Raw genomic sequence first — 23,964 nt, forward strand, 5'->3', positions numbered from 1 at the left:
TCTCTGAGGGAGACAGAAGCAGCCATGACTGCTAGCAGCCCAGGAGAATCTGAGTAATGCTGTTTTATTATTTTATTACTGCAATAAAGGACTGATAAATAAACACACTAACGACTGGGTGTGTTTGCATCTTTTACACCGGGACGCAATAGCTCCGCTGTGTTTTACTCTGCACTTAGTGGCGGACGGAAGGATCAGCGCAGCTGAGAGGGAAACGTGCCGGACCAGAGATCGCTGTAAGCAGCTGAGGCTAATTGGGTTCGTAAAACAATTAGCTACGCCACGTCAATTATCTAACAGGTTATGGACGCTGATTACTGCTATAAAGCTGTTGCGAAGTGTGCCGGTGTGCTTTGAAGTCAGCTGGGAAGACGCTGGGGCCAGCTGGGAAGACGCTGAGTCCTGCCCGATGCTGAGAGGCAGAGCAGCTGGCTGGAAGGAGCTGGAAGGAGCTGAGAGCTGAGAGCGGCTGAGAGCGGCTGAAAACCGGGTGCTGGAAGAGCTGACTGGTTACGTGAGTACAGCTGGGACCCCGGGAAGAAAATGGCAGACAGCCAGGTCTTTGAGGACATTCCGTTTGAAAAGCTCACTGCCCAAGGATGGGAAATCTGGTCCAGAAAAGTGCGGGGTTTGTTTTTGGCTACAGGGCTTTGGGATGCAAGCCAGAAAGAGCCACTACCCCTCAATCCAGGTGTTGATGGGACAGACGTTGCAGGCTTTGAGGCTGCGTTGCCTGAAGATAGCCAGCAGAGAATGCAAAGAGAGCTTGGTATGCTGAAAGCATGCGTACACGCATCGCTCTTGCCTAGTTTGGAGGGCATAGAGTCAGCAAGGGCTGCCTGGGAGGTGCTGAGAAGTTTGTGTGAAAGCTCAGCAGGAGGCCAGAGCCCTGGAGAAGTCATAAAGAGCCCAAAGATGGCTGAAGCCCTTGTCCCTGAGGTGAAGATTGGGGGGGCTGAGAATTCCAAAGGCAAGGTTGAAAAGTTTTCCACTGTGAGTGACGGAGTGGAATGCAGTTTCAGCGAGGGCAAGGCTGGCACAGAGAGCTCTTCCGGAAGAAGGGGGGCCAAGCCGGCTGAAAGGAGCCCTGGGCAGTATTTTTCCGTTCGACGTTGTTTTATTTGCAATTCAACTGAACATCTGCGTCGCTCCTGCCCCCACCGAGGCAGGGAGACGAGGCAGGATGTTGTCAAGGTCGCTTCTCATGGGAACCAGCCAGGTTTCCGTGGTAACCAGCCCAGAAAGGGGGCCAGACGTGGGAATGCGCAAAGCGGACCTGCTGGAGTCAGTGAGGATGCTTATCAGCTGACAGCCAGTCTTGCAATGTTTGAGAACAGCTCTGAGAGAGACAATGACCTATGCTTTGTCATCGACTCAGGAGCTAACCGCAACCTGATTCCAGAGACCTCTGCTGTCGAGATGTGGAATTGCAAGGCAGTTCCAGATGGAAAAACTGTTCAGTTTGCAAATGGAGAAAAGAAAAATGTGACTAACGTTGCAAATGTCTATTTTTCTGTTTTGCAGGAGCAGATGGAAGTTTGCATTGTACCTGGGTTGCGTCACTGTATTTTATCTGTCCCTTATTTGTTGCAGAAGGGGTTTAAGGTGTACTTTGAACAAGATGTTTGTACAATCTCCAAGGGAGGGAAGCAACTAGTCAGAGTTGAAAAGGGGCAGAATGATCTCTTTATTCTTAAAACGCCTCTGAGGGGTGAGGGGAAGGCTGAGAGGGCACAAGCTATGCGTGCTACAGTTCCCACTCATGTTTCATGTGCATGTGCATGGCACAAGAAGACAGCCCATAGTTCTCTTGAAGAAATCCAGGTGTTACAGGAGTGTACCAAAGGCTGTAAAATTAGGGAATGTGGAAAATCCCTAGATTGTAAGGCCTGCAGAAAGGCAAAGGTAAAAGGGTGCAGTTACCCCAGGGTGGACAGGGTAACCACAAAACCTTTTGAGCTTGTTCACATAGATCTGTTGGGCCCCATGGCAAAGCCAAGTCTGGGAGGGGCCAGGTATCTGTTAACAATTTTTGATGATCATACGCAGAATTCCTGGACACATGCTCTGAAATCCAAGGAAGATGCAGCACAACTGATTAAAAATTGGGTTGAGGAGGTGGAACTAAGGTTCTCCACCAAGGTACAGGGAGTTCGCAGTGACCGTTGTGCAGAGTTTACTGGGTCTGCTCTGCAGAAGTTCTTTCACAAGAAAGGGATACATCACAAGGTGACTTCTCCTCAAGAGAGGGGGGTGGCAGAGCTAAGAAGTGAAGCTCTGGTTAAGGCTACACAGGTGTTGCTGTCAGACTCTGGGTTACCTCCAAGCTTTTGGATGGAGGCAATTCGGACTGTGAATTTCACCTGGAATCGGTCCTACAATTCAGTGGTAGGTGACACCCCGTTTTTCATGCTTCACGGAAGGAAACCCCAGATTCACTTCCTCCGTTCGTTTGGGTCACCAGCCTTGGTGCCGGTGCCAAAGGCTTTGCAAAGGCCAGGTGGACCCAAGTTCCAGAAAATGATCTTCTGTGGGTATGAACCGTCATCTAAAGCATGGCGGTTTGCATATCCAGGAGGTGATCAGAGTAAGCTTTTGATCAGTAAACACGCTGAGTTCTATGAGCAGGGAGGTTGGTTAAAGACTCCTGCAAGGCGTGACGTTCTCTCAGAATGCCTGTCTGATTCAGAGGGGGAAGATTCTGATGAGGAAGGAGAGCCAGAGGCTGTGCCTGCTGACGACCAGGTCGATGACCAGGGTCAAGAACAGGGTGGGGCGTCTCCACAAGTTGTTAAAAGAGAGCCCAAGAGTGAGCCTGCGTCTCCTGTTAGCGTGATGCAGAGAATTCGAAGACGCTTTAAGTCAGAGGGGGAATCCCGTGATGCAGAGGACTCACCTGCTGACCACAGTGAGTCAGAGGAAGTACCTGAGTTTGTGCCCAGACGGTCAAGTCGCACAACAAAGGGCATTCCACCTGAAAGGTATCAGGCCACAGGTGTGTGGGTTGGTTTCGCACAATGTGAACCTGGGAGTTGTGAGGAGGTTCCACAGATGCCTGACAGAAATGCCAAGAAAAGGCGCAAGGCATTGGGGAAGGGATTGATCTCACAGAGGTCTGTAAAGGTACACTCACAAGTCACCTCAGGAATGGACAGAAGAGGGGGTGTTAGTGTCTTCAGAACTCATAGGGTTAAGGAGTTCTGGGTGACGTCTGTCCATTCTGATGTGTGATTTGGAAGGAGGGAGGAGTTATTCCTCACTGCCTGTCTTTGTCTCTGAGGGAGACAGAAGCAGCCATGACTGCTAGCAGCCCAGGAGAATCTGAGTAATGCTGTTTTATTATTTTATTACTGCAATAAAGGACTGATAAATAAACACACTAACGACTGGGTGTGTTTGCATCTTTTACACCGGGACGCAATAGCTCCACTGTGTTTTACTCTGCACTTAGTGGCGGACGGAAGGATCGGCGCAGCTGAGAGGGAAACGTGCCGGACCAGAGATCACTGTAAGCAGCTGAGGCTAATTGGGTTCGTAAAACAATTAGCTACGCCACGTCAATTATCTAACAGAGGAAGCCTGGCTTAGGCAGATCAGAGGTTGAGAAATGACGCCGTGTGATTGCCCCAAGTAGTGGGAACAGTCCTAGCAAAGGCCTGTGTGTGTTTTGTCTTTCTGAAACCAGGATTACCCCATTCGCACTGTAGAAGACAGGCACAAGCTGGCTGCACAGGGCAAATTTGTCACAACTGAATTCGAGCCGTGCTTTGACGCTGCAGATTTCATACGAGCTGGAAGAGACATCTTTGTGCAAAGAAGTCAGGTGAGCAGATTGGTTCCTTTTTTGCAGTATAATTTTTTATTAATTTTTTCAAACATTTGCACCATAATTTTCTTATCAAATAGTTACATTGTTTCATAAATTGACTTCCCACTCTCATTTCTGCAGTCTTTTTACTCAGACCATCTCTACTGCATTATATCTTTATCTATTACAAAAGTTTCTCTATAAAAGAAAAAAATTCCTTCCAGTAGCACCTTAAAGACCAACTAAGTTAGTTCTAGGTATGAGCTTTCGTGTGCATGCACACTTCTTCAGATACATCTAGAACTAACTTAGTTGGTCTTTAAGGTGCTACTGGAAGGAATTTTTTTCTTTAATTTTTTTCTTTTATTTTGTTTTGACTGTGGCAGACCAACATGGCTACCTATCTGTAAAAGTTTCTCTGTTGCAATTATTTTATCATTTTTCCTTCCTCTGCTTTTATCTAGAATCCTGCCTTCAATTTCATTTGGCTATAGTATTTTTAAAAATAGTCCATTCCTCTATGAAAAATTCACCATTTTGATCTCTTAATTTCACTGTCAGCTTTGCCATTTCTGCGTAGTCCAACAACAAAATTACATCCATTATCCGTTTTTTAGTTAGATTTATTTGTTGGTTAGTATCAACTTTTATGCCAACTTTGAAAAGCCTGCTGAAAACTTTTCTATTCCACTATGCCTATGCAGACAATTATGAATACACCCTCCCACAATGCTCTATTGATGTTCAATTTAAATATCTGCCTCTCTCTGTCCCTCCATTGTGTCAAGTTGGCGGAGTTTTGCACTTTGGGAATACGATGATCAGAGTTAATGCAGCGTGCGTTTATTAGCGGCAGAGTTTAGATGAGTGATTTATGTCATTCCCCCTTTAAAAAAGCTCAGCAACTCTTGTCAATCCTCCCCCCCCCAAAAAAAAAGGTAGATCACTGCCATTTTTTTAAAATACTGGGAGTAGATCGAAGTTTCTTGGGTGTTAGACGGGCCGGATATATGGCTTACTGTTGTTGCAGATATTTCTTCTGAAACAACTAAAAGTCTAAATCTTGCTCTCAAGGTTACTAACTACTTGGGTATTGAGTGGATGCGGAGACACCTTGCGCCGGAATACAGAGTGCACACCATCTCTTTCAAAGACCCCAATCCCATGCACATTGATGCCACATTCAACATCATCGGACCGGGCCTCGTGCTTTCCAACCCAGATCGTCCGTGCAATGAGGTAAGGGATCTTCAGACAAACTGGGGACAAAAATATAAGACCAGCCCTGTAAGATCTGGCCAAAGACCCATCTATTATTGCTATTATTATTATTATTTATTGAATTTATATACTGCCCTATACCCGGGGGTCTCAGGGCGGTTCACAGAACGAAATCAAAATATAAAACCACAAAATATGTAATCAAAATAAAAACAGCAACCCAATAACGCCCCTGCCCATTTTAAAAGGGCATAGGATGTCAATCAAGTCCTGGTTAAAAAGGAATGTTTTTGCCTGGTGCCTAAAGGTGTCTAATAAAGGCGCCAGGCGAATTTCCTTGGGAGAGCTTTCCACAGATGGGGAGCCACTGTGGAGAAGGCCCTGTTCTTGTGTTGCCACCCTCTGGACCTCTCAAGGAGGGGGCACACGAAAGAGGGCCTCAGAAGATGATCTCAGGATCCAGGTAGGTTCATATGGAAAGAGGCGGTCCTTGAGGTATTGCGGTCCTGAGACATTTAAGGCTTGACCATGGAGGCAGAACATAGCCTTTGTGGATGGTAGCCCTTGATAGCTTTCTCCTCCATGAATTTGTCTAACCCTTTTTTGAAGCCATCCAAATTGGTAGCCATCATTGTTTCCTGAGGGAGCAATTTCTGGTGTACTTCTAGGGCCCCTCCCTGAGGTGCTAGCTGATTATGTGCAGGGAGTTTGATGCAGGAGAATATTCAAACATCCTGTTCACACACCTCCATTCTTAAAGTGGTAGAGTCCTGCCAGAAGAACGGAAGAGTCCTGTTTAAACAGACCCAACGGCCAGTCTAGACCAGTGTAGGCCCACAGGTGCTTTTGGGAAGCTCACAAGCCCAGATTTTTCTGAACCCTTTGAACAAGTCGCTAGGTTTCTCATCAGCAATTGTTAACTAAGCCAAACATTATTTAAGCCCTTGTTTTTGCAGCTGACCTTGGGCAATTGCGTGCAAAGGTTGTGATTCCTTTTTACAGCTCTTAAATTTGTGTGGGCTCTTCCTTGGACACTTGATCTGTTTTTGCTCCATCTAACAAAAGGACTGTACAGTGGTACCTCGGGTTACAGACGCTTCAGGTTACAGACTCCACTAACCCAGAAACAGTACCTCGAGTTAAGAACTTTGCTTCAGGATGAGAACAGAAATCGCACAGTGGTGGCGCAACGGCAATGGGAGGCCCCATTAGCTAAAGTCAGGTTAAGAACAGTTTCAGGTTAAGAATGGACCTCTGGAACGAATTAAGTTCTTAACCCGAGGTACCACTGTAGTGAGGGACACGGGTGGCACTGTGGGTTAAACCACAGAGCCTAGGACTTGCCGGTCAGAAGGTTGGCGGTTCGAATCCCCGTAACAGGGTGAGCTCCTGTTGCTCAGTCCCTGCTCCTGCCAACCTAGCAGTTTGAAAGCACGTCAAAATGCAAGTAGATAAATAGGTACCGCTCCGGCGGGAAGGTAAACGGCGTTTCTGTGCACTGCTCTGGTTCACCAGAAGTGGCTTAGTCATGATGGCCACATGACCTGGAAGCTGTACGCCGGCTCCCTTGCCCAATAAAGCAAGATGAGCGCCGCTACCCCAGAGTCGGCCACAACTAGACCTAATGGTCTTTACCTTTACCTTTACCTTTACCACTACAGTAGATTGCTTCAGTTAGCAGAACTATTGCTCTGTTTGTTACCCTGGAGCTTCCTTGGACAGAAAGATGCATGTAGCCAGTGCCGGATTTACATATAAGCTAAACAAGCTATAGCTTAGGGCCCCACTCTCTTGAGCCCCCCCCCCCCCAAAAAAAAATAAAGGAAAAGAAAACGGGATATACATTTCCAAAATAAAAGATAAAAAACAAATAAAATAAAACCTACATACAGCAACAGTGTCTTGTGTTGTGTAGGCTCCTATGATGTAAGTAATGGGCTCCACCTGCTAGCCTGCACCCTAAAATATCACTGGTTTGCTATTATTATTTCATGTTATAGCAAGTTTCTAGAGACTAGATTATGAGTCTTTGTAAACTGTGTTTCTAAATGAACTTTTTTTATTGCCAAATGCCAATGTGTTTGCATTATTAAGTTTGTTATGAATAAAATATCGTTTTAATTTAGAACTTAATAATTATTTCACTATTAATATACTTCTTCTTAACTGTATTTCACTTTCAATATACTTCTTCTTAATTGTATTTCAATTCAACAATTGCTTTGATAAAATACATATTTTGTTATGTACAAATGGCTTTAGATACCTATTAGGTCCATAAATTACCATCTAGCATATATTCAACTGAAAAAAACAGCAGCAATTTGTTGTTGACAAAGGACAGCTAGACATATAAAGGGCCCCATTACCTTCAGTAGCTTAGGGCCTCATCAAACCTAAATCTGGCCCTGCATGTAGCGTATGGAGAATGCGTTTATCTACATGAGAGGAATGGCCTGCAAAAGCTGGCATGAGTGCTAGAGGAGAAGAAATTAGTGTGTTGCTCTCTTTTAAAATATTTTGTCCGGTGGGGGTGCTAGAATCATCTGACGGGCCTCTGTGGGAAGGAGAATAGTGGACAAGATGGACATTGGGTCTGATCCAGGATAGCTCTTGATCTTCATTTGCAGTTGGTGGCCAAAGGAGGATGTGGAGTGTTTTCTAGGGTGCTATCTGCACTATAATTTAAAGCAGTACAACACCGCTTTAAACAGTCATGGCTTCTGTGGCAACCTTCCTTAGTAAAGATGGGAGTAAGGTAACATGACCGGATTTGGGGGTGGTTTTAAAATTTAGACTCTCCCTGTCTAAATTTTTAGAGGTCTGCATGTCTAGGCCTGCACTGTGAAGTACAAAGTACAATATCAAACATTTTAAGAATATTTGAGCAATTGGAAAATATTAGACGCCAGTGTCAGCAGAATACATTTAGCTCCAGACTGAGATTGCATTCACATGGCAGTTTATTCCATTTTCACAAAATGTTTCCCTCACTGATAATTTCCACATTATTTTTCAGCTTTCATACAATGTAAAAGCCACCTCTGGAGCTATTGTGCTATATAGAAGCACTCGCTTCCATATTATTTGCAAATGGATTCTTTTCTGGAAGCAAATAACATGGACTTGACTGCTAAACCGGAACTATATTTCACCATAGTTACAGAAGAGGCTTTTACGATGTGTGAAAGCTCAAATATAATGTGGAACTTAGCAGTTTGGGGAAAGATTGAAAATGGAATGAACTGCCATGAAAAAAAAAAGGATGCTCGGTGTCTTTCTTTGATGTGCAAGTAGAGAGCCCTCTTGTGATGAAAACTAAGCAATGCAACATCTGCAAACAATACTACATTTTCCTATAAAGACCTTGGGGCCAAACTAGATTTGATGCAGAGTGCCTATTTTCATTTTAGCATGCATGCATTTTAACATGCAAATGCCAATAACAGCAATGGCGATCATAATAAGGATTTTAGGAGGCAAGGCCACGGGTTTGATCCCTGTATGGGTGCACATTCCTGAATTGTAATGGGCTGGACTACTAGTCCCTTCCAACTTTATTATTCTTAACACTTTCCTCTCCTTCTGTGATCCCGCAAGACACACCCTCTTCTGTGGGTGCTTGTTTGCATTGGGAATAAATCCCACAATGGTTAAAAAAAATCTCCCAATTTGAATCTCTATCTCTTTCAGATTGATCTCTTCAAGAACGCAGGCTGGACAGTGGTTCACCCTCCATTGCCCCTGATCCCTGATGGTATGTTTAGCTTATTCCCAATTTTGAAGACCAGTTGTGCAAAGCAGAAGTCCCAGACTTCATCCACCCAATGGGAGTGCTAAATAGTATTTCCTGTTTATATTTGCATCCAGACCACCCGCTGTGGATGTCCTCTAAATGGCTCTCTATGAATGTCCTGATGCTGGATGAAAAACGTGTGATGGTCGATGCCAACGAAACTCCAATCCACAAGCTGTTTGAAAGTCTTGGTGGGTCAAAATGTTTAGGGATGTGTATAGATGCCAGGAGAGGTTATATTTATTAGATACTATCCTTCCTCCCTCCCTCCCTCACACTTGTGAGTTCAACAGAATGCATCCCTTCGCAGCTTAAAAGAGCCAGTGTGGTGTAGTGGTCAAGAGCGGTAGTCTCGTAATCTGGTGAACCGGGTTCGCGTCCCCGCTCCTCCACATGCAGCTGCTGGGTGACCTTGGGCTAGTCACACTTCTCTGAAGTCTCTCAGCCCCACTCACCTCACAGAGTGTTTGTTGTGGGGGAGGAAGGGAAAGGAGAATGTTAGCCGCTTTGAGACTCCTTCGGGTAGTGATAAAGCGGGATATCAAATCCAAACTCTTCTTCTTAAAAGGGAAGCTTGGATAGGTTAGTTTTAGCCTTTTAATTTAAGGAAGACTGGATTCTCCTGATATTTCCCATATTCTCCCCTCTGAAAACAATAATCACCTATTGTAAAAAAAAAAGTAAAAGTAAAACAGTCTTATAAAAAGTAAAAAATGACATTTACTCATTCAGTGTTCCCTGTTGAAGAATTGCAGAGTAACAGCAGCTTTGTTCAGGCAGGCTTAAAACAGTAATCCAGTTACAAATACACACTTTAGTCTAGTTCAAAATGGAGTCGGTGTGGCTCAGACTTAGCATATGTTATACATTGCTGGAATGAGGCAAAAGAGCAAAGATAAAGTGCCCAGCCAGGTGAGGAGATTATATGTGGCTATGCCTTCCCGCTGTCAGGGCACACTGCAAGTGGCTCTCAAGAGTTCTGTCTAGCAAACTTACAGGAAAACTCTGTGAGCTTCAGCTCCTATCATGTCCCTGTCTAGCAAGCATGCATTGTTGGTTTGATTGTAACTTAAATATCCCATGCAATGTAGTGTCTAAAGGTAAAGGTAAAGGGACCCCTGCCCATTAGGTCCAGTCGTGGTCAACTCTGGAGTTGCGGCACTCATCTCGCTTTATTGGCTGCAGGAGCCAGTGGACAGCTTCCAAGTCATGTGGCCAGCATGACTAAGCCACTTCTGGTGAACCAGAGCAGTGCACGGAAACGCCATTTACCTTCCCGCCAGAGCGATACCTATTTATCTACTTTGCACTTTGACGTGCTTTCGAACTGCTAGTTTGGCAGGAGCAGGGACCGAGCAACGGGAGCTCACCCCATCATGGGGATTTGAACTTGCCCACTCGGCCAAGTCCTAGGCTCTGTGGTTTAACCCACAGCGCCACCCGCGTCCCTAATGTAGTGTGTAAGTGAAGCTTAAAGGAGCAGCTAATTGGCAGGGCTGCAGTCACATGACGGAGAAGGTGATGAATATGGCTCTGCCCCAGGGCCTCTCTAGGCCAGAAACAGGAAAACCTGTGACTCTTCTATGCAGGTCCTATCATCCTTGGTCATGCTATTTGGAGCTTATGGGAGTTGGGATCCAACCGTCAGGTCACAAATTTTCCCATCCCTACTCTCTGGCAACTCTTAAGGCAGGTGTGGGGGACTTTTGACCCTCCAGATGTTGCTGAACTTCAAAACCCATTACCCCTGGGCCATGCCAGCTGGGGAAGATGCAGAGATATGAAGAACCAGATTTAAGCCTGGAAAAATAAGAAATACGAGAGAACTGAAATTGACTGAGCCATTTGGGGGTAGCTTGGCCAAAATAATAATAATAATAATAATAATAATAATAATAATAATAATATCTTTATTGTCTTGGCCTCACAGGGGGATCCCATCTGTTGGGAGAGGGGGGTTCAAGCCCAAATCTCCTTGAAATATGCCCCAAACACTCTATGACACTGTGCTGTGTTATAAAGATAAAAAAAAGGTAAAGGACCCCTGGATGGTTAAGTCCAGTCAAAGGCGACTATGGGGTTGCGGCGCTCATCTCGCTTTCAGGCCGAGGGAGCCGGTGTTTGTCCACAGACAGCTTTCTAGGTCATGCCTTCCCCTAATGTAATGTCTACTTTTGACAATAATGAGTAAATTCCTTGCTCTGGGCAATCCTAGCTCTGACACACATTATTTTTTTAATGAAATTTCTACCCCACCTTTCCTCCCAATCTCATTTTGCTGCATTCACTGGGGGATTATGACACTGGTCATAATAATTAGTTCATAAACTATTGAATTCAGTGGGTCTAGGTGAAAAAGGTAAAGGACCCCTGGACGGTTATGTCCAATCAAAGACGACTATGGGGATGGGGCGCTCATCTCGCTTTCAGGCCAAGGGAGCCGACGTCTGTCCACAGACAGCTTTCCGGGTCATGTGGCCAGCATGACTAAACCACTTCTGGCACAACAGGACACTGTGACGGAAGCCAGAGAGCACAGAAATGCCGTTTACCTTCCCGCTGCAGCGCTACCTATTTATCTACTTGCACTGGTGTGCTTTCAAACTGCTAGCTTGGCAGGAGCTGGGACAGAGCAACGGGAGCTCATCCCATCACAGGGATTCGAACTGCCAACCTTCCGGTCGGCAAGCCCAAGAGGCTCAGTGGTTTAGACCACAGAGCCACCCGTGTCCCCTGACTGTGTTGTAAATGAAGGAGGAGCTGGCCATGGTGCCAGACATGCTTGCACAGCTCCTCATAACCCTGTGTGTAAATCTGAGTCAACCTTCACTAAAGGGCCTTGCTTCGCTTTCTTTTCTCCTGCAGGCATTTCGACAGTCAAAGTGAACATCCGCCATGCCAATTCCTTGGGTGGAGGCTTCCACTGCTGGACCTGCGACATCCGCCGTCGTGGTACCCTGAAGTCTTACTTTGATTAGGAAGGGTGCAGCTTTGTGAAGCTGCACACGGTTAAGTTTGCATGAGCTAGGCATAGGCAAATGAAGAAGAGGAGATCGGTTTCATCTTTCTGCTTAAAAAGGGTGCGAGTGCATGGACTGCAATACTTGGGACAGTGCCCACCTCCCCACCCACCCCAATGGAGGTAACAGGAACATTGTGCCCTAAGAGCCTATTCACACATTACACAGAGGCAAGCCCAAGATGTGCCTGTATGTTCCGTTTACTTTGTTTTTCCATTCATGCATATATTTGTTCAGAAGTAAGCTCCACTGTGCTGGACGTGGCTCATTTCTAGATGCACAGGATTGCAGCCTTAAATCACTAAATCCACTTATCTTTTTTAAAAAAATCCCTTTTTAGATGATGCCTACGCCTGCCAACCTAGCAGTTCGAAAGCACCTCCGGGTGCAAGTAGATAAATAGGGACCGCTTACCAGCGGGAAGGTAAACGGCGTTTCCGTGTGCGACTCTGGCTCGCCAGAGCAGCGATGTCACGCTGGCCACGTGACCCGGAAGTGTCTCCGGACAGCGCTGGCCCCTGGCCTCTTAAGTGAGATGGGCGCACAACCCCAGAGTCTGTCAAGACTGGCCCGTATGGGCAGGGGTACCTTTACCTTTACATTTTCAAAAGGCTCCTGCTACTCTTGCTTAGATCCAGACTGTTGGTTGCTGTTGGGTCCCAACTGAAACCAGTAGAACACTCTGTTGGTTAGAGCATGGCGCTGATATTGCCAAGGTTGCAGTTTCAGTCCCTTCCATTTCTACAATTCTATGGAAGTGACCTGCTGCTGACCTTATTTCCATAGGACCTCAGTGCATCTGGCTTACTCTGAATCTACAAAGCGCTGCTGAAACTTTTGTTACGTGAATACAATACTGGTAACGACACACACGATGTAACAGACTGTATGTAACTGTGTAAATTCTATTTCAAAAAACAATTCAACATATCATATCACAATATGTAATTCCATAGACCAACTTATCATATGAGCAGAACATATTCTGAGAGATTAAAGTCCAGCGGATTGATCAGGAGATACAGTCTATTCAGTTCTTATGTTAGGAACATAAGATCCTGATTCGACCTGACTGGAAGAGTCTGCGACCAAGAGGAGGAATACCAGGAAGAACGGATGGACTATTTCGCTAAATATGTTAAGATAACTTAATTGGAAAAGCTTGCAAATATTGGATAGGCTTAGGATTCAAATATGTAAGGATAGGAATTAAGATGCTTAAAGCTAAATTACAAAGAATGAAAGATGTTAAGTGATTAAGTTAAATTGATTTTGGAAAACTGTTAAAATGATATACACTGAAATTCAACCAGGGGGATTTGAGGAAGTCACTTAACGATGTTATCAAGATAAGTTTAATTACGGTTGGGATTTATGTTTGTTTATTTTTTTTTGGAAAATAAAAAAAAATGGGGGGGGGAGATCCTGATTAATCCGCTGGACTTTAATCTCACAGAACATGTTCCGCTCATATGATAAGTTGGTCTATGGAATTACATACTGTGATATGATCTGTTGAATTGTTTTTTTGAAATAGAAGTTACACAGTTACAGCCTGTTATGCCATGTGTGTCGTTACTCTGAATCTAACCTTTCCTGAATAGGTTCTGTAGCCTTTAAAACAACTTGGGTGCGCCCTCAAACACTGTAATGTGTGAAATGGCCCTTAGCTCATCTAGGCCAAAGTTGCAACTCCTCGTCAGCAGTACAGGTCTTCTGGCTGGCTTTTTGAAAGACTTCCACCTCCCCATGAAGTCCCTTCTTACATTCACTTCCAGGACGCACAAACTTCAACAGTACTTTTCAGCCTCATAGAGGTCAACTGGTTGATACTGCTCTACATCTACCTCTTTTCAAAAAGGCAGCTAGAAAGGTTAGACCTGAGTTTTAACAGAAATCTTTCCAGTATCTTTTCTAGTTTGAGTGTGTTTGTGGATACACATCACACTTCATAAAATTTAAGGCAAAATATTTAAATACACAGATCTTATATGGACCTTGGTTTTTACTGATTTTGTATAAGCTATTTAGGTTAGTTTGACTTGTGTTGTTGTTTTAAAAGGTTAAGCCCCACGCTGATGCGGGTGTAACTGAATTTATTAATCATGTAGGAGTCATATGATGCCCTCTGTGGACCAGCTTGACACCCATTCATTGGAGCAGGGGAACTATGTGCTTGCAATCCATCACACAAAGGCTAGCGATCCTCGTGAATTGAATTTGGTCTGCATTTTTAAGCAAACAAGCCTGATTTGGGGGTTCCTGGTTTGCTACACAGATTGGCCCAGTGCTATCCTTCTATTTTCCTCCCTTCTCTGTTCTTTGCGATACACTTCTGGAAGCAGTGGCCCGCTTCACACATATGCCAAACTATGACATGCATGTCTCCTGATGTACACTGTCAGAACTGTGCCTAACTCACTCTCCCTTTCCTGCGCATACAGGAAGCAAACCATTGTGCCTATGGCTTACAGTTCGGTGCCAAATTGATCCTCGAAGTCTGTTTCTTTCCAAACAAACCACAAGAGGGAGAGCTTTTTTCCAGCAGCATGTACCAGCATTGTTACGTGTTTGCAGCACGCCATAGCTTGAGTTTCTTTGATGGGTGAACGCAAAACCAAGTGCGTACCTTGTCATGAAATGCACACCAAAAGAATATGCAAGATCAGAAAAAGATTGATCTCTCCTTCCTTAAAGTTGGCACAACCTTTGCCCTTTGAAATGGGAGATTCCTAAAGGTCCAACTTAGGAGGCCGGGCCCTCATATATAACTCTGAACCTTATGCTTTTCCTAGATGACTCAGTTGTTAGAGCATGGCGCTGATAACACCCAAGGTTGCAGGTTCGATCCCCTTATGGGTCAGCTGCATATTCCTGCATTGCAGGGGATTGGACTAGATGATCCTCAGGGTCCCTTCCACCTCTACAATTCTATGATTCTAGTTAATATAATATAGAATTTTGCATGACGCAGAGAAACTGGGTAGATAATCCCCCCCCCCCCCGCTAGAACTTGGGGACTGAATGTTGGGAAGACTCAAGGCAGACAAAATAAAAGCCCTCAAGAATGATGATGATAATAATAATAATAATAATAATAATAATAATAATAATAATAATAATAATAAATTTATTTATAGGCCACCCATCTGGCTGGGTTTCCCCAGCCACTCTGGGCGGCTTCCAGCAGAATATTAAAATACAATGATTCATCAAATATTAAAAGAATCCCTAAACAGGGCTGCTTTCAGATGTCTTCTAAAAGTCCGATATTTGTTTATTTCTTTGACATCTTATGGGAGGGCGTTCCACAGGGCAGTGATGGCTACCAACGTGGATGGCTTTAAAATAATAGACAAATAAACGAAGAAACATAAAAGAATAAACAAGTAAGGCTATGTTTTACTTCTGCTGCTTCCGAATGCCAGCTGCTGGAAACCAATGAGAGCCAGGGTGGTGTAGTGGTTAAGAGCGGTGGACTCGTAATCTGGGGAACCGGGTTCGCTTCCCCGCTCCTCCACATGCAGCTGCTGGGTGACCTTGGGCTAATCACACTTCTCTGAAGTCTCTCAGCCCCACTCACCTCACAGAGTGTTTGTTGTGGGGGAGGAAGGGAAAGGAGAATGTTAGCCACTTTGAGACTCCTTAAAGGGAGTGAAAGGCGGGATATCAAATCCAAACTCCTCCTCCTCCTCCTCCTCCTCCTCCTCCTCCTCCTCCTCCTCCTGCTCTTCTTCTTCTTCTTCACTCAAGAGAGGGCTCTTGAGTTGAGGTTCTGCTTGCAGGTTCCCCTTAGGTCTCTAGTTGGCCACTGTTTTCATGAGGTGGTGGTAATGGCAGGAAATTCATGCACATAGCCCCTTACTCCAGTGGATGGGTTTGCAGATGGGTCAGCAGATGGGGCATGGTCACCTTCTTACACAATCACATCCGCATAGTGCTTTCTAAAGCTCTAAACTTTGTATCTAGTGCCCTGGTTTAGGAAGTAGTTCTTATTTCAATGTATCTTCTCTCGATGAACATCACTTCTGGTTTGTTTGTTTTTAAAGTTCCCATGTGTGCCAACACATTTGATTTCGTGAGCTTGTTTAGATAAACGAAAAGCTTTTTATTGTTGTTATTATTGTTAATAATCCTTAGGAGAAATGCCAAATCGTGGGAATTTTAAGGATACCCACCAGTGCTGTAAATTAAGTTTTCAATACTGATTTCCTCAATGTGTATTTTTATGCCGATAAAACATGTTTGCATTTGTGAACTGTTGGTGTTTCTCGTTTTGAGGGTTGATTTTCTGCCTTGGACAAGAATGGCTACACCCCGACCCCCACTCACCCCAGAAAACCCAAATCCTCTTTGTGTGTGTGTGTGTGTGTGTGTGTGTGTGTGTGTGTGTATTTTTGTCTTCAGACACTAAACATTTAAGGCACATTGAACACACATTTAAAACACATTACTTCACCCCCAAAATATTGGGAATGATAGCATAAGGGTGTTGGGAAGCATAGTTCTGTGACGGAGAAATGATAGTTCCCAGAGTTCTTGGATGTGGGGAGTCATGTGCATTGAATGTGCTTTAAATACATCTGCTCTCTGTCTGCCTCCCACAACCCACAAAACCCATTTTCAATAGGTTATTGTATTTTAGTGTTCTGTTGGAAGCCGCCCAGAGTGGCTGGGGAAACCCAGCCAGATGGGCGGGGTATAAATAATAAATTATTATTACAGTGGTACCTCGGGTTACATACGCTTCAGGTTACAGACTCCGCTAACCCAGAAATAGTACCTTGGGTTAAGAACTTTGCTTCAGGGTGAGAACAGAAATCGCACGGCGGCAGCAGGAGGTCCCATTAGCTAAAGTGGTGCTTCAGGTTAAGAACAGTTTCAGGTTAAGAACAGACCTCTGGAATGAATTAAGTATGTAACCAGAAGTACCACTGTATTATTATTATTATTATCTTTACTATTCAGTCAGCTTTAAGCCTGCAGATACATTTATTGATTTCATAAAATTTATACATTGCTTGGTGGTAAAAACACCTCTAGGCAGTTTACGCATACAGTGGTACCTCGGGTTAAGTACTTGATTCGTTCCGGAGGTCCGTTCTTAACCTGAAACTGTTCTTAAGCTGAAGCACCACTTTAGCTAATGGGGCCTCCTGCTGCTGCCGCGCCTCCAGAGCACGATTTCTGTTCTCAACCTGAAGCAAAGTTCTTAACCTGAAGCACTATTTCTGGGTTAGTGGAGTCTGTAACCTGAAGCTTATGTAACCTGAAGCGTATGTAACCCGAGGTACCACTGTAAAAGATAAAACAATTTTTTCCCCCAACCATACTTAACAACATACAGAAGTCAAAATACTAAAACAGATTAGAATTACCTTGACTTTCTAAGCACGTGGGCAGGCTTCTCTAAACAGGGATGTTTTTAGCAGGCGCTGACAAGAGTACAGTGAAAGCACCTGCTTGGTCTCAAGAGGCAGGGAGTTCCAAGTAGATAAATAGGCACTGCTCCGGCGGGAAGGTAAACGGCGTTTCCGTGTGCTGCTCTGGTTCGCCAGAAGCGGCTTAGTCATGCTGGCCACATGACCTGGAAGCTGTACGCTGGCTCCCTCAGCCAATAAAGCGAGATGAGCGCCGCAACCCCAGAGTCAGCCATGACTGGACCTAACGGCCAGGGGTCCCTTTACCCTTTACCTTTAGAGTATATTGAGAAGCAAAGCAGCTGGTAAGCCTGATCTCTATTAACTGTTGCAACAGGGTCCCCACTCGCCACACACAGGAGGGAGGCATAGCTGTCAACTTTTCCCTTTTCTTGCGAGGAATCCAATTCGGAATAAGGGAATTTCCCTTTAGAAAAGGGAAATGTTGACAGCTGTGGAGGGAGGAGGACCCTGAACAATGGTGCACAAGCCCTTATATGGACTTTTGAAATTGCCCACCCTGTAGCCCAAGACCCCCTCCTCCAAAAAAAAACCATACATACATCACAGAAGGAGGCGGTCTACAGCAGAAATCCTGCCTGCCAGGATACCTGATAATGGTCACTGATTGCTTTACCTGGCCAATCTTTTGTGATGGTTAATACTTTAGTTCCTAAATCCAGGTCACATGCTCACCCTAGTCATACAAAAATATGCCCTTAAGACAGGATTTGCAAGCAAAAAGACTATGGGAAGTTCCCCATTTGCCTCCCTTACTGCAGAGGAATATTTGAGGTTGCTGGGAGAGTCAAAATGGCTTCAGGATTGCTCTCCCATACTATTTCAGACAAATGGTTCATATATTTAGATATGCGTGTGTCAGAGCTGCCTCTAGGTCCCAGCTCACAGAGGACCAACGCTAGGCTGTCGTAATGTACAAAAGTCTTTATTGAAGTTCAATTTCCATTTCAAAGCCGCAGCGCGCAGCCCTACATTTTAAACCCTAGATCGGCGAAGTCCTGTCTGAATCTCCTCCCCTCTTACACCAGTTTAAGATCCTAGCCCTGCTCCACCTTTTCCGCTGCTCTCTTCTCCTCTGGGTCCTCCTGCCCGCTGGGGCATCCCCCTTTCTGGACTCCTCAGATGCTGAGTCGCTTAGCTCCTCCCCCTCCCTCCGGCGGGCTTTAGGACCCGGTTCCCAATCCTCATTCTCTGCTGTCCCACGCTCCTGTACATTTGAACTTGCCTCTCGCGCCAACCCAGTGACCTTCCTCCTGACCGTTACACTACTTCTGTCACTGCTTCCCTCTTCCGGGATACTGGCCGGATCTGACCTCCCCTCCATTGTCTGACTCTCCGATGGAGGTGTGGTCAGCCCCGACTCCTCTCCTCTCCCTGCTGGGGGAGACGCTACTCCCGATACCTGTGACTCTTCCCCCCCACTATGCTCTGGTGGGGAAGCTGGTCCTGATTTCCAACTGCTGCTCTCGGAGTCCCCGCTGGCCCCTTGCTTCTGGGGTGTCCCCCTTGGGACCCCCCTTGCCCTGGCCACCGGCGCCCCCTTCTGTGAATCTTCCGATTCGTTGGAGAGGCTCATGGAATCTCTCGGGCCACTGTCATCTTCTCCTACGCTGCCCTCACACTCTTCCCCTTCGCTCTCCATCTCCCCTCTTCCCTGTGCTTCTGCTCCTGAACCCCTGACAGCGTGCATTTATGAATATTTATTCTATATTTGAGACCTTAAAATTCTTATAACATTGGACTACACCTCCCACCTTTGCTGACCATTGGCCACACTGGCTGGGGCTGATGGGAATTGTAGTTCAACAACCTTGGGCAGGAGTAACCTGGCTTCTGCCTTTGGCAGGTGTCCCTTTGCTGAAATTTATTTCCAACCATAACTAGCAATGAGGAAGAAACTACTAAACCACGATCAGATGTGACCTTTTTTTATTACTGTGTTAAGCTTTTTGTTCAGAAAACAAAGGAAAACAAATTACAAGGAAGAAGAAACAATCAAACCATTCAGAGTAGCTTCTTTTACACAAGGGCATTTCCAGATTGCCAATTATTTATTATTTTTTGCTGGATTCAGTCACCGAACAGCACAATTACCGTTGCACAATTACCGTTGATTGCAAGGCTGATCGCACCACACAAACCCTTCTCCAAAACAACAAACCTTTTGCATTAAGGAAAGTGAAATATACTCAGAGTGGATTTTATGCTCTTTATTCAGCTCATAGTGGTGAGGAGGAATGAATGTTTCCCCAATATCTGCTTTATATACATTATTTACACAATGGGCTGCACGTGATTGGCTAATTCCGGGATTCTCCTGTAGGCCAATCAGGTTGTGGATTCACTTCCACCTGGAGCTGGATTGGGTGGCTCCTGTGGACCAATCATACTGCTGCATTGTTCTAGGACCAATCAGACTGCTGCATTCTGAATCCTATTGTTCTAGGACCAATCAGACTGCTGCATTTTGGATCCTATTCAACTCAGTACATAACAGAAAGTGATGGGAAATTGGGGAAGCGTTTCCTTGAATCCAGTGTCTTCTAAGCTCCCCACAAACAAATGAGATGGAGTGCTAACTCGTTAGTCAACATTATGTAGCCTTTCTGCAAAAAAGCAGGATGAATACTCAATAAAATACCCTCACCATGTGATGTTAACATATGAGAGTGCTGGAGGTGAAACAGTTAAACAGGTTACCCAATCAGAACCCAGGGGGGTGGAGTGAGAGGGACTATAAAACCAGCTCTGGGAGGGGTGAAGGGAAGAGTTCGTTGGGTGGCTGGTTGGGGTGGGAGTGAATTGGGATAGAGTCTATGGGTAGGTTGAGTTAGTGTAGTGAAATACTGTAAGCTGAGTCAGGAACAGTTAGGAGCTAGGAAGACAAGTACAGTGGTACCTTGGGTTACATACGCTTCAGGTTACAGACTCCACTAACCCAGAAATAGTACCTCGGGTTAAGAAATTTGCTTCAGGATGAGAACAGAAATCGCATGGCGGCAGTGCAGCGGCAGCGAGAGGCCCCATTAGCTAAAGTGGTGCTTCAGGTTAAGAACAGTTTCAGGTTAAGAACAGACCTCCGGAACGAATTAAGTACTTAACCCAAGGTACCACTGTAAATATCTGAGAGGTGGTTTAGTGAGTGAGAGCAGGTAGCAGAAGTTATAGGTCTGGAATAGGCACCCCATGATTGTAATTGCCCCACACAGTTTATGAAACCACACGCTTGTTAAACTGCAATAAATAAACAGAAATTTATGTTCCAATTTAACCCTGACTGGACTCAATATTGTACCAGGTAGTGCCTGGGTGGTGGCAGCGAGAAATAAAGCGGTGGCACAGGGATCAATAGACGGTGAAACGTCTGGGGACCCTGTGTGATCGCCACATACCCCATTAGAAGAAAGCAAGGAAGAAGGCAATAGATTGTCTTGCTGAAGACTACCTGCTTGAAAGCTTGTGATTCTTGCTGAGGGATATCTGCTTAAAAATAGTAATCTGCTCTTTACACATTCATTTCATTTATATTCCTCAGGTCCAGAGATGCACAGACACCTTAATTTGAGGCCAAATGATAGTTGTATTTTCCAAGCATTTCCTTAATACAGTGGTACCTCAGGTTAAGTACTTAATTCGTTCCGGAGGTCCGTTCTTAACCTGAAACTGTTCTTAACCTGAGGCACCACTTTAGCTAATGGGGCCTCCTGCTGCTGCCGCGCCACCGGAGCACGATTTCTGTTCTCATCCTGAAGCAAAGTTCTTAACCTGAAGCACTATTTCTGGGTTAGCGGAGTCTATAACCTGAAATGTATGTAACCTGAGGTACCACTCTACCTGCTTGAAATTGCTGCGGGATATCTGCGGGATATCTGCTTAAAAATAGTTATCTGGTCTTTACACATTCATTTCATTTATATTCCTCAGGTCCAGAGATGCACACTCTAATTTGAGGCCAAATGATACTTGTATTTTCCAAGCATTTCCTTTTAATACGTGCAATACCTCAGAGCCTTCTGCAAGTGCTTGAAATGAATGCTTGCAAAAAAAGAAAAGAAAGAAAGCAACATTTCCTGTCTTATTTTTGAAGAGCTGCCTGTGGGAAAACAGGCATGAGGGATGCTCTCACCACAGAGCACAGTCTTGCTCTCAAGTCTAGCTGTTATCTGCATCTGTCTCTAGAATGTTTCACATTGTTGTCGAATGGCTTGATAAGAAAGAGGCAGTAAAAAATTGGGATGCTGCAACGCTAGAGGGCGCTGTGACAGCAGCTAATTGTCTAGGGATCCGCTTGAGAAAGTACTGTAGTTTTATTGCTTAGATTTTATTTCTTAGCTGACTTTTGCGATCATAACAGCCTGAAGTAAACCAGCGCACCTTTACCTAGAAGTAAGTCCAAAAGAGTAGTGTAAACCTTACTCCCAAGTAAGTACCCAGTAGGATTGCAACCTTCACCGAGTTCCATAGGTGCCAACTCTCCGGGATCCTGGGTGCCCAAGCACCCACAAAATTCCCCATGAAGGGGCCAGGCACCCACAAATTTCGGTGCCATGGCCGTGCATGCTGCGTGGCACCCACAGTCGCAGAGCCAAGCTGGTACTCCTTCTGAGTCTAGTCCAAATGCCGTTGTTTGTTGAATTCACTATAGCAAGAGTTAGGCATTAGTTTAATGTTGCTAAACTATAACTGCTATCAGCCCTAGCAAGTGTGCCTAAAGGCCAGGGACCATGGAAGCTGGGACTTAAGTAACCATGCATAAAATTAAGACTTCTGGAGCTCATTTTAAGGCACTATCAACTAAGCAATAAAAACCATCCAATTAAAGAAATGGAATAGTTCCACAGGAAAAGAGATTGACTGTTAAACCACTTTCAGACCCTCTAAGTGTCCCTATTTTCCAGGAATAGCCCCAAATTTACAGAAGCCATCCCGGTTTCTGATTTGATCTCGCTTTTCCTTAGGATGTCCCTATTTTCATCGGAGAAATATTGGTGGGTATGGTAGGATGTCCCTATTTTCATCAGAGAAATGTTGGAGGGTATGGAGTTATGAGACCCTGAGCCAATGAGATGAGCAACCTAAACAACCTTTAGAAGACATCTGAAGGCAGCCTGGTATAGGGATTTTTTAAAAAAATGTTTAATGTTTAATTATGTTTTTATATATGTTGGAAGCTGCCCTGAGTGGCTGGGGCAACCCAATCAGATGAGCGGGGTACAAATAATAAAATGATGATGATTATTATGGAATAGGATGTCCCCATTTTCATTGGAGGGTATGCACTTTGCAAACTGCAGCTGTGGGAGGCAATAGGAAGGTCTCCTAGCAATTCTTTGCCCCTGTAACAAACTACAGCTCCCATAATTCTTTGGGGGAAGCCATGACAGTTTAAAGTGGTATCCTACAGCTTCAGAGGTCTGGTGCGAATGTGCCTCAGGCAGCTTCCTATGTTACACACACACACACACACACACACACACACACACACACACCCCATCTTTTCCCACACTACCCCTGATGCATACCTTGAGGCTTATCTGGAGGAAAATATTCAGATCTTGCTTCTCTGTTTGCTGACGGCATTAGCATTGTAGATTAACCTGTTCTTGTAAGTCTGTTGACCAGCTCCTGGGAACGCTGAGCTCCTTACTGATAACAGAAAATAAACCACCTATGTAAAGGTCCTATATAAATTTCTTGCAGGGAGACAGAAGGAATACAGTACAAACTTTTGTATATGCATATACTCAAAGTTCCTGGGAAATAGGGACACTTGGAGAGTCTGCATAGTGGTGGAAGGGGTTTTCCCCCATTCACATTAATGTCCCTCTAAAAAGGTAAAGGGACCCCTGACCATTAGGTCCAGTCGTGACCGACTCTGGGGTTGTGGCACTCATCTCGCTTTATTGGCCAAGGGAGCCGGTGTACAGCTTCCGGGTCATGTGGCCAGCATGACTAAGCCGCTTCTGGTGAACCAGAGCAGCTCACAGAAACACCATTTACCTTCCCGCCACCTATTTATCTACTTGCACTTTGACGTGCTTTTGAACTGCTGGCTTGGCAGGAGCAGGGACTGAGCAACAGGAGCTCACCCCGTCACGGGGATTCGAACCGCTGACTTTCTAATCAGCAAGTCCTAGGCTCTGTGGTTTAACCCACAGTGCTACCTGCGTCCCAATGTCTCCCTATGTGATTTTTTCCCCACATAAAGGGACTCGGGTGGCACTGTAGTCTAAACCACTGAGCCTCTTGGGCTTGCCGATCAGAAGGTTGGCGGTTCGAATCCTGCGACAGGGTGAGCTCCCGTTGCTCTGTCCCAGCTCCTGCCAACCTAGCAGTTCGAAATCACGCCAGTGCAAGTAGATAATTAGGTACCACTGCAGTGGGAAGGTAAATGCTGTTGCTGTGCTCTGTGGTTTCCATCGCAGTGTCCCATTGCACCAGAAGCAGTTTAGTCATGCTGGCCACATGTCCCAGAAAGCTGTCTGTGGACAAACACCGGCTCCCTCAGCCTGAAAGTGAGATGAGCGCCTCAACCCCATAGTTGCCTTTGACTGGACTTAACCGTCCAGGGGTCCTTCACCTTTACTTTTTTTTCCTTCCTACTTGCCACCCCAGAATAAGGGGCAACCTGGGCTGTGCACAGTGCACCCCCTTCCTGATCCTGGCCAGCGTGGGAAG

At 45.2% G+C, this 23,964-nt stretch overlaps 1 protein-coding gene across 2 annotated transcripts in view; it reads left to right on the top strand.

Annotated features, from left to right (window-relative positions):
* GATM (glycine amidinotransferase) overlaps positions 1-16,103 on the top strand; it is a 36,015-nt gene extending 19,912 nt beyond the window's left edge. Inside the window, exons 5-10 of one of the 2 annotated variants that reach the window (XR_013833219.1) lie at positions 3,686-3,823; positions 4,883-5,047; positions 8,723-8,786; positions 8,900-9,016; positions 11,691-15,309; positions 15,613-16,103. Coding sequence is in view for 1 of the 2 variants with exons in the window: in XM_079954341.1 (XP_079810467.1) it covers positions 3,686-3,823; positions 4,883-5,047; positions 8,723-8,786; positions 8,900-9,016; positions 11,691-11,803 (597 nt within the window). In the remaining variant the exon portion in view is untranslated. Of the gene's footprint in view, positions 1-3,685; positions 3,824-4,882; positions 5,048-8,722; positions 8,787-8,899; positions 9,017-11,690 lie in introns of both variants that reach the window. The other variant, XM_079954341.1, reaches the window with a different exon arrangement.
* The last annotated feature ends 7,861 nt before the right edge of the window (positions 16,104-23,964 follow it).

The sequence above is a fragment of the Podarcis cretensis genome, assembly GCF_951804945.1.
Source record: "Podarcis cretensis genome assembly, chromosome: 14".
NCBI lineage: Eukaryota > Metazoa > Chordata > Lepidosauria > Squamata > Lacertidae > Podarcis > Podarcis cretensis.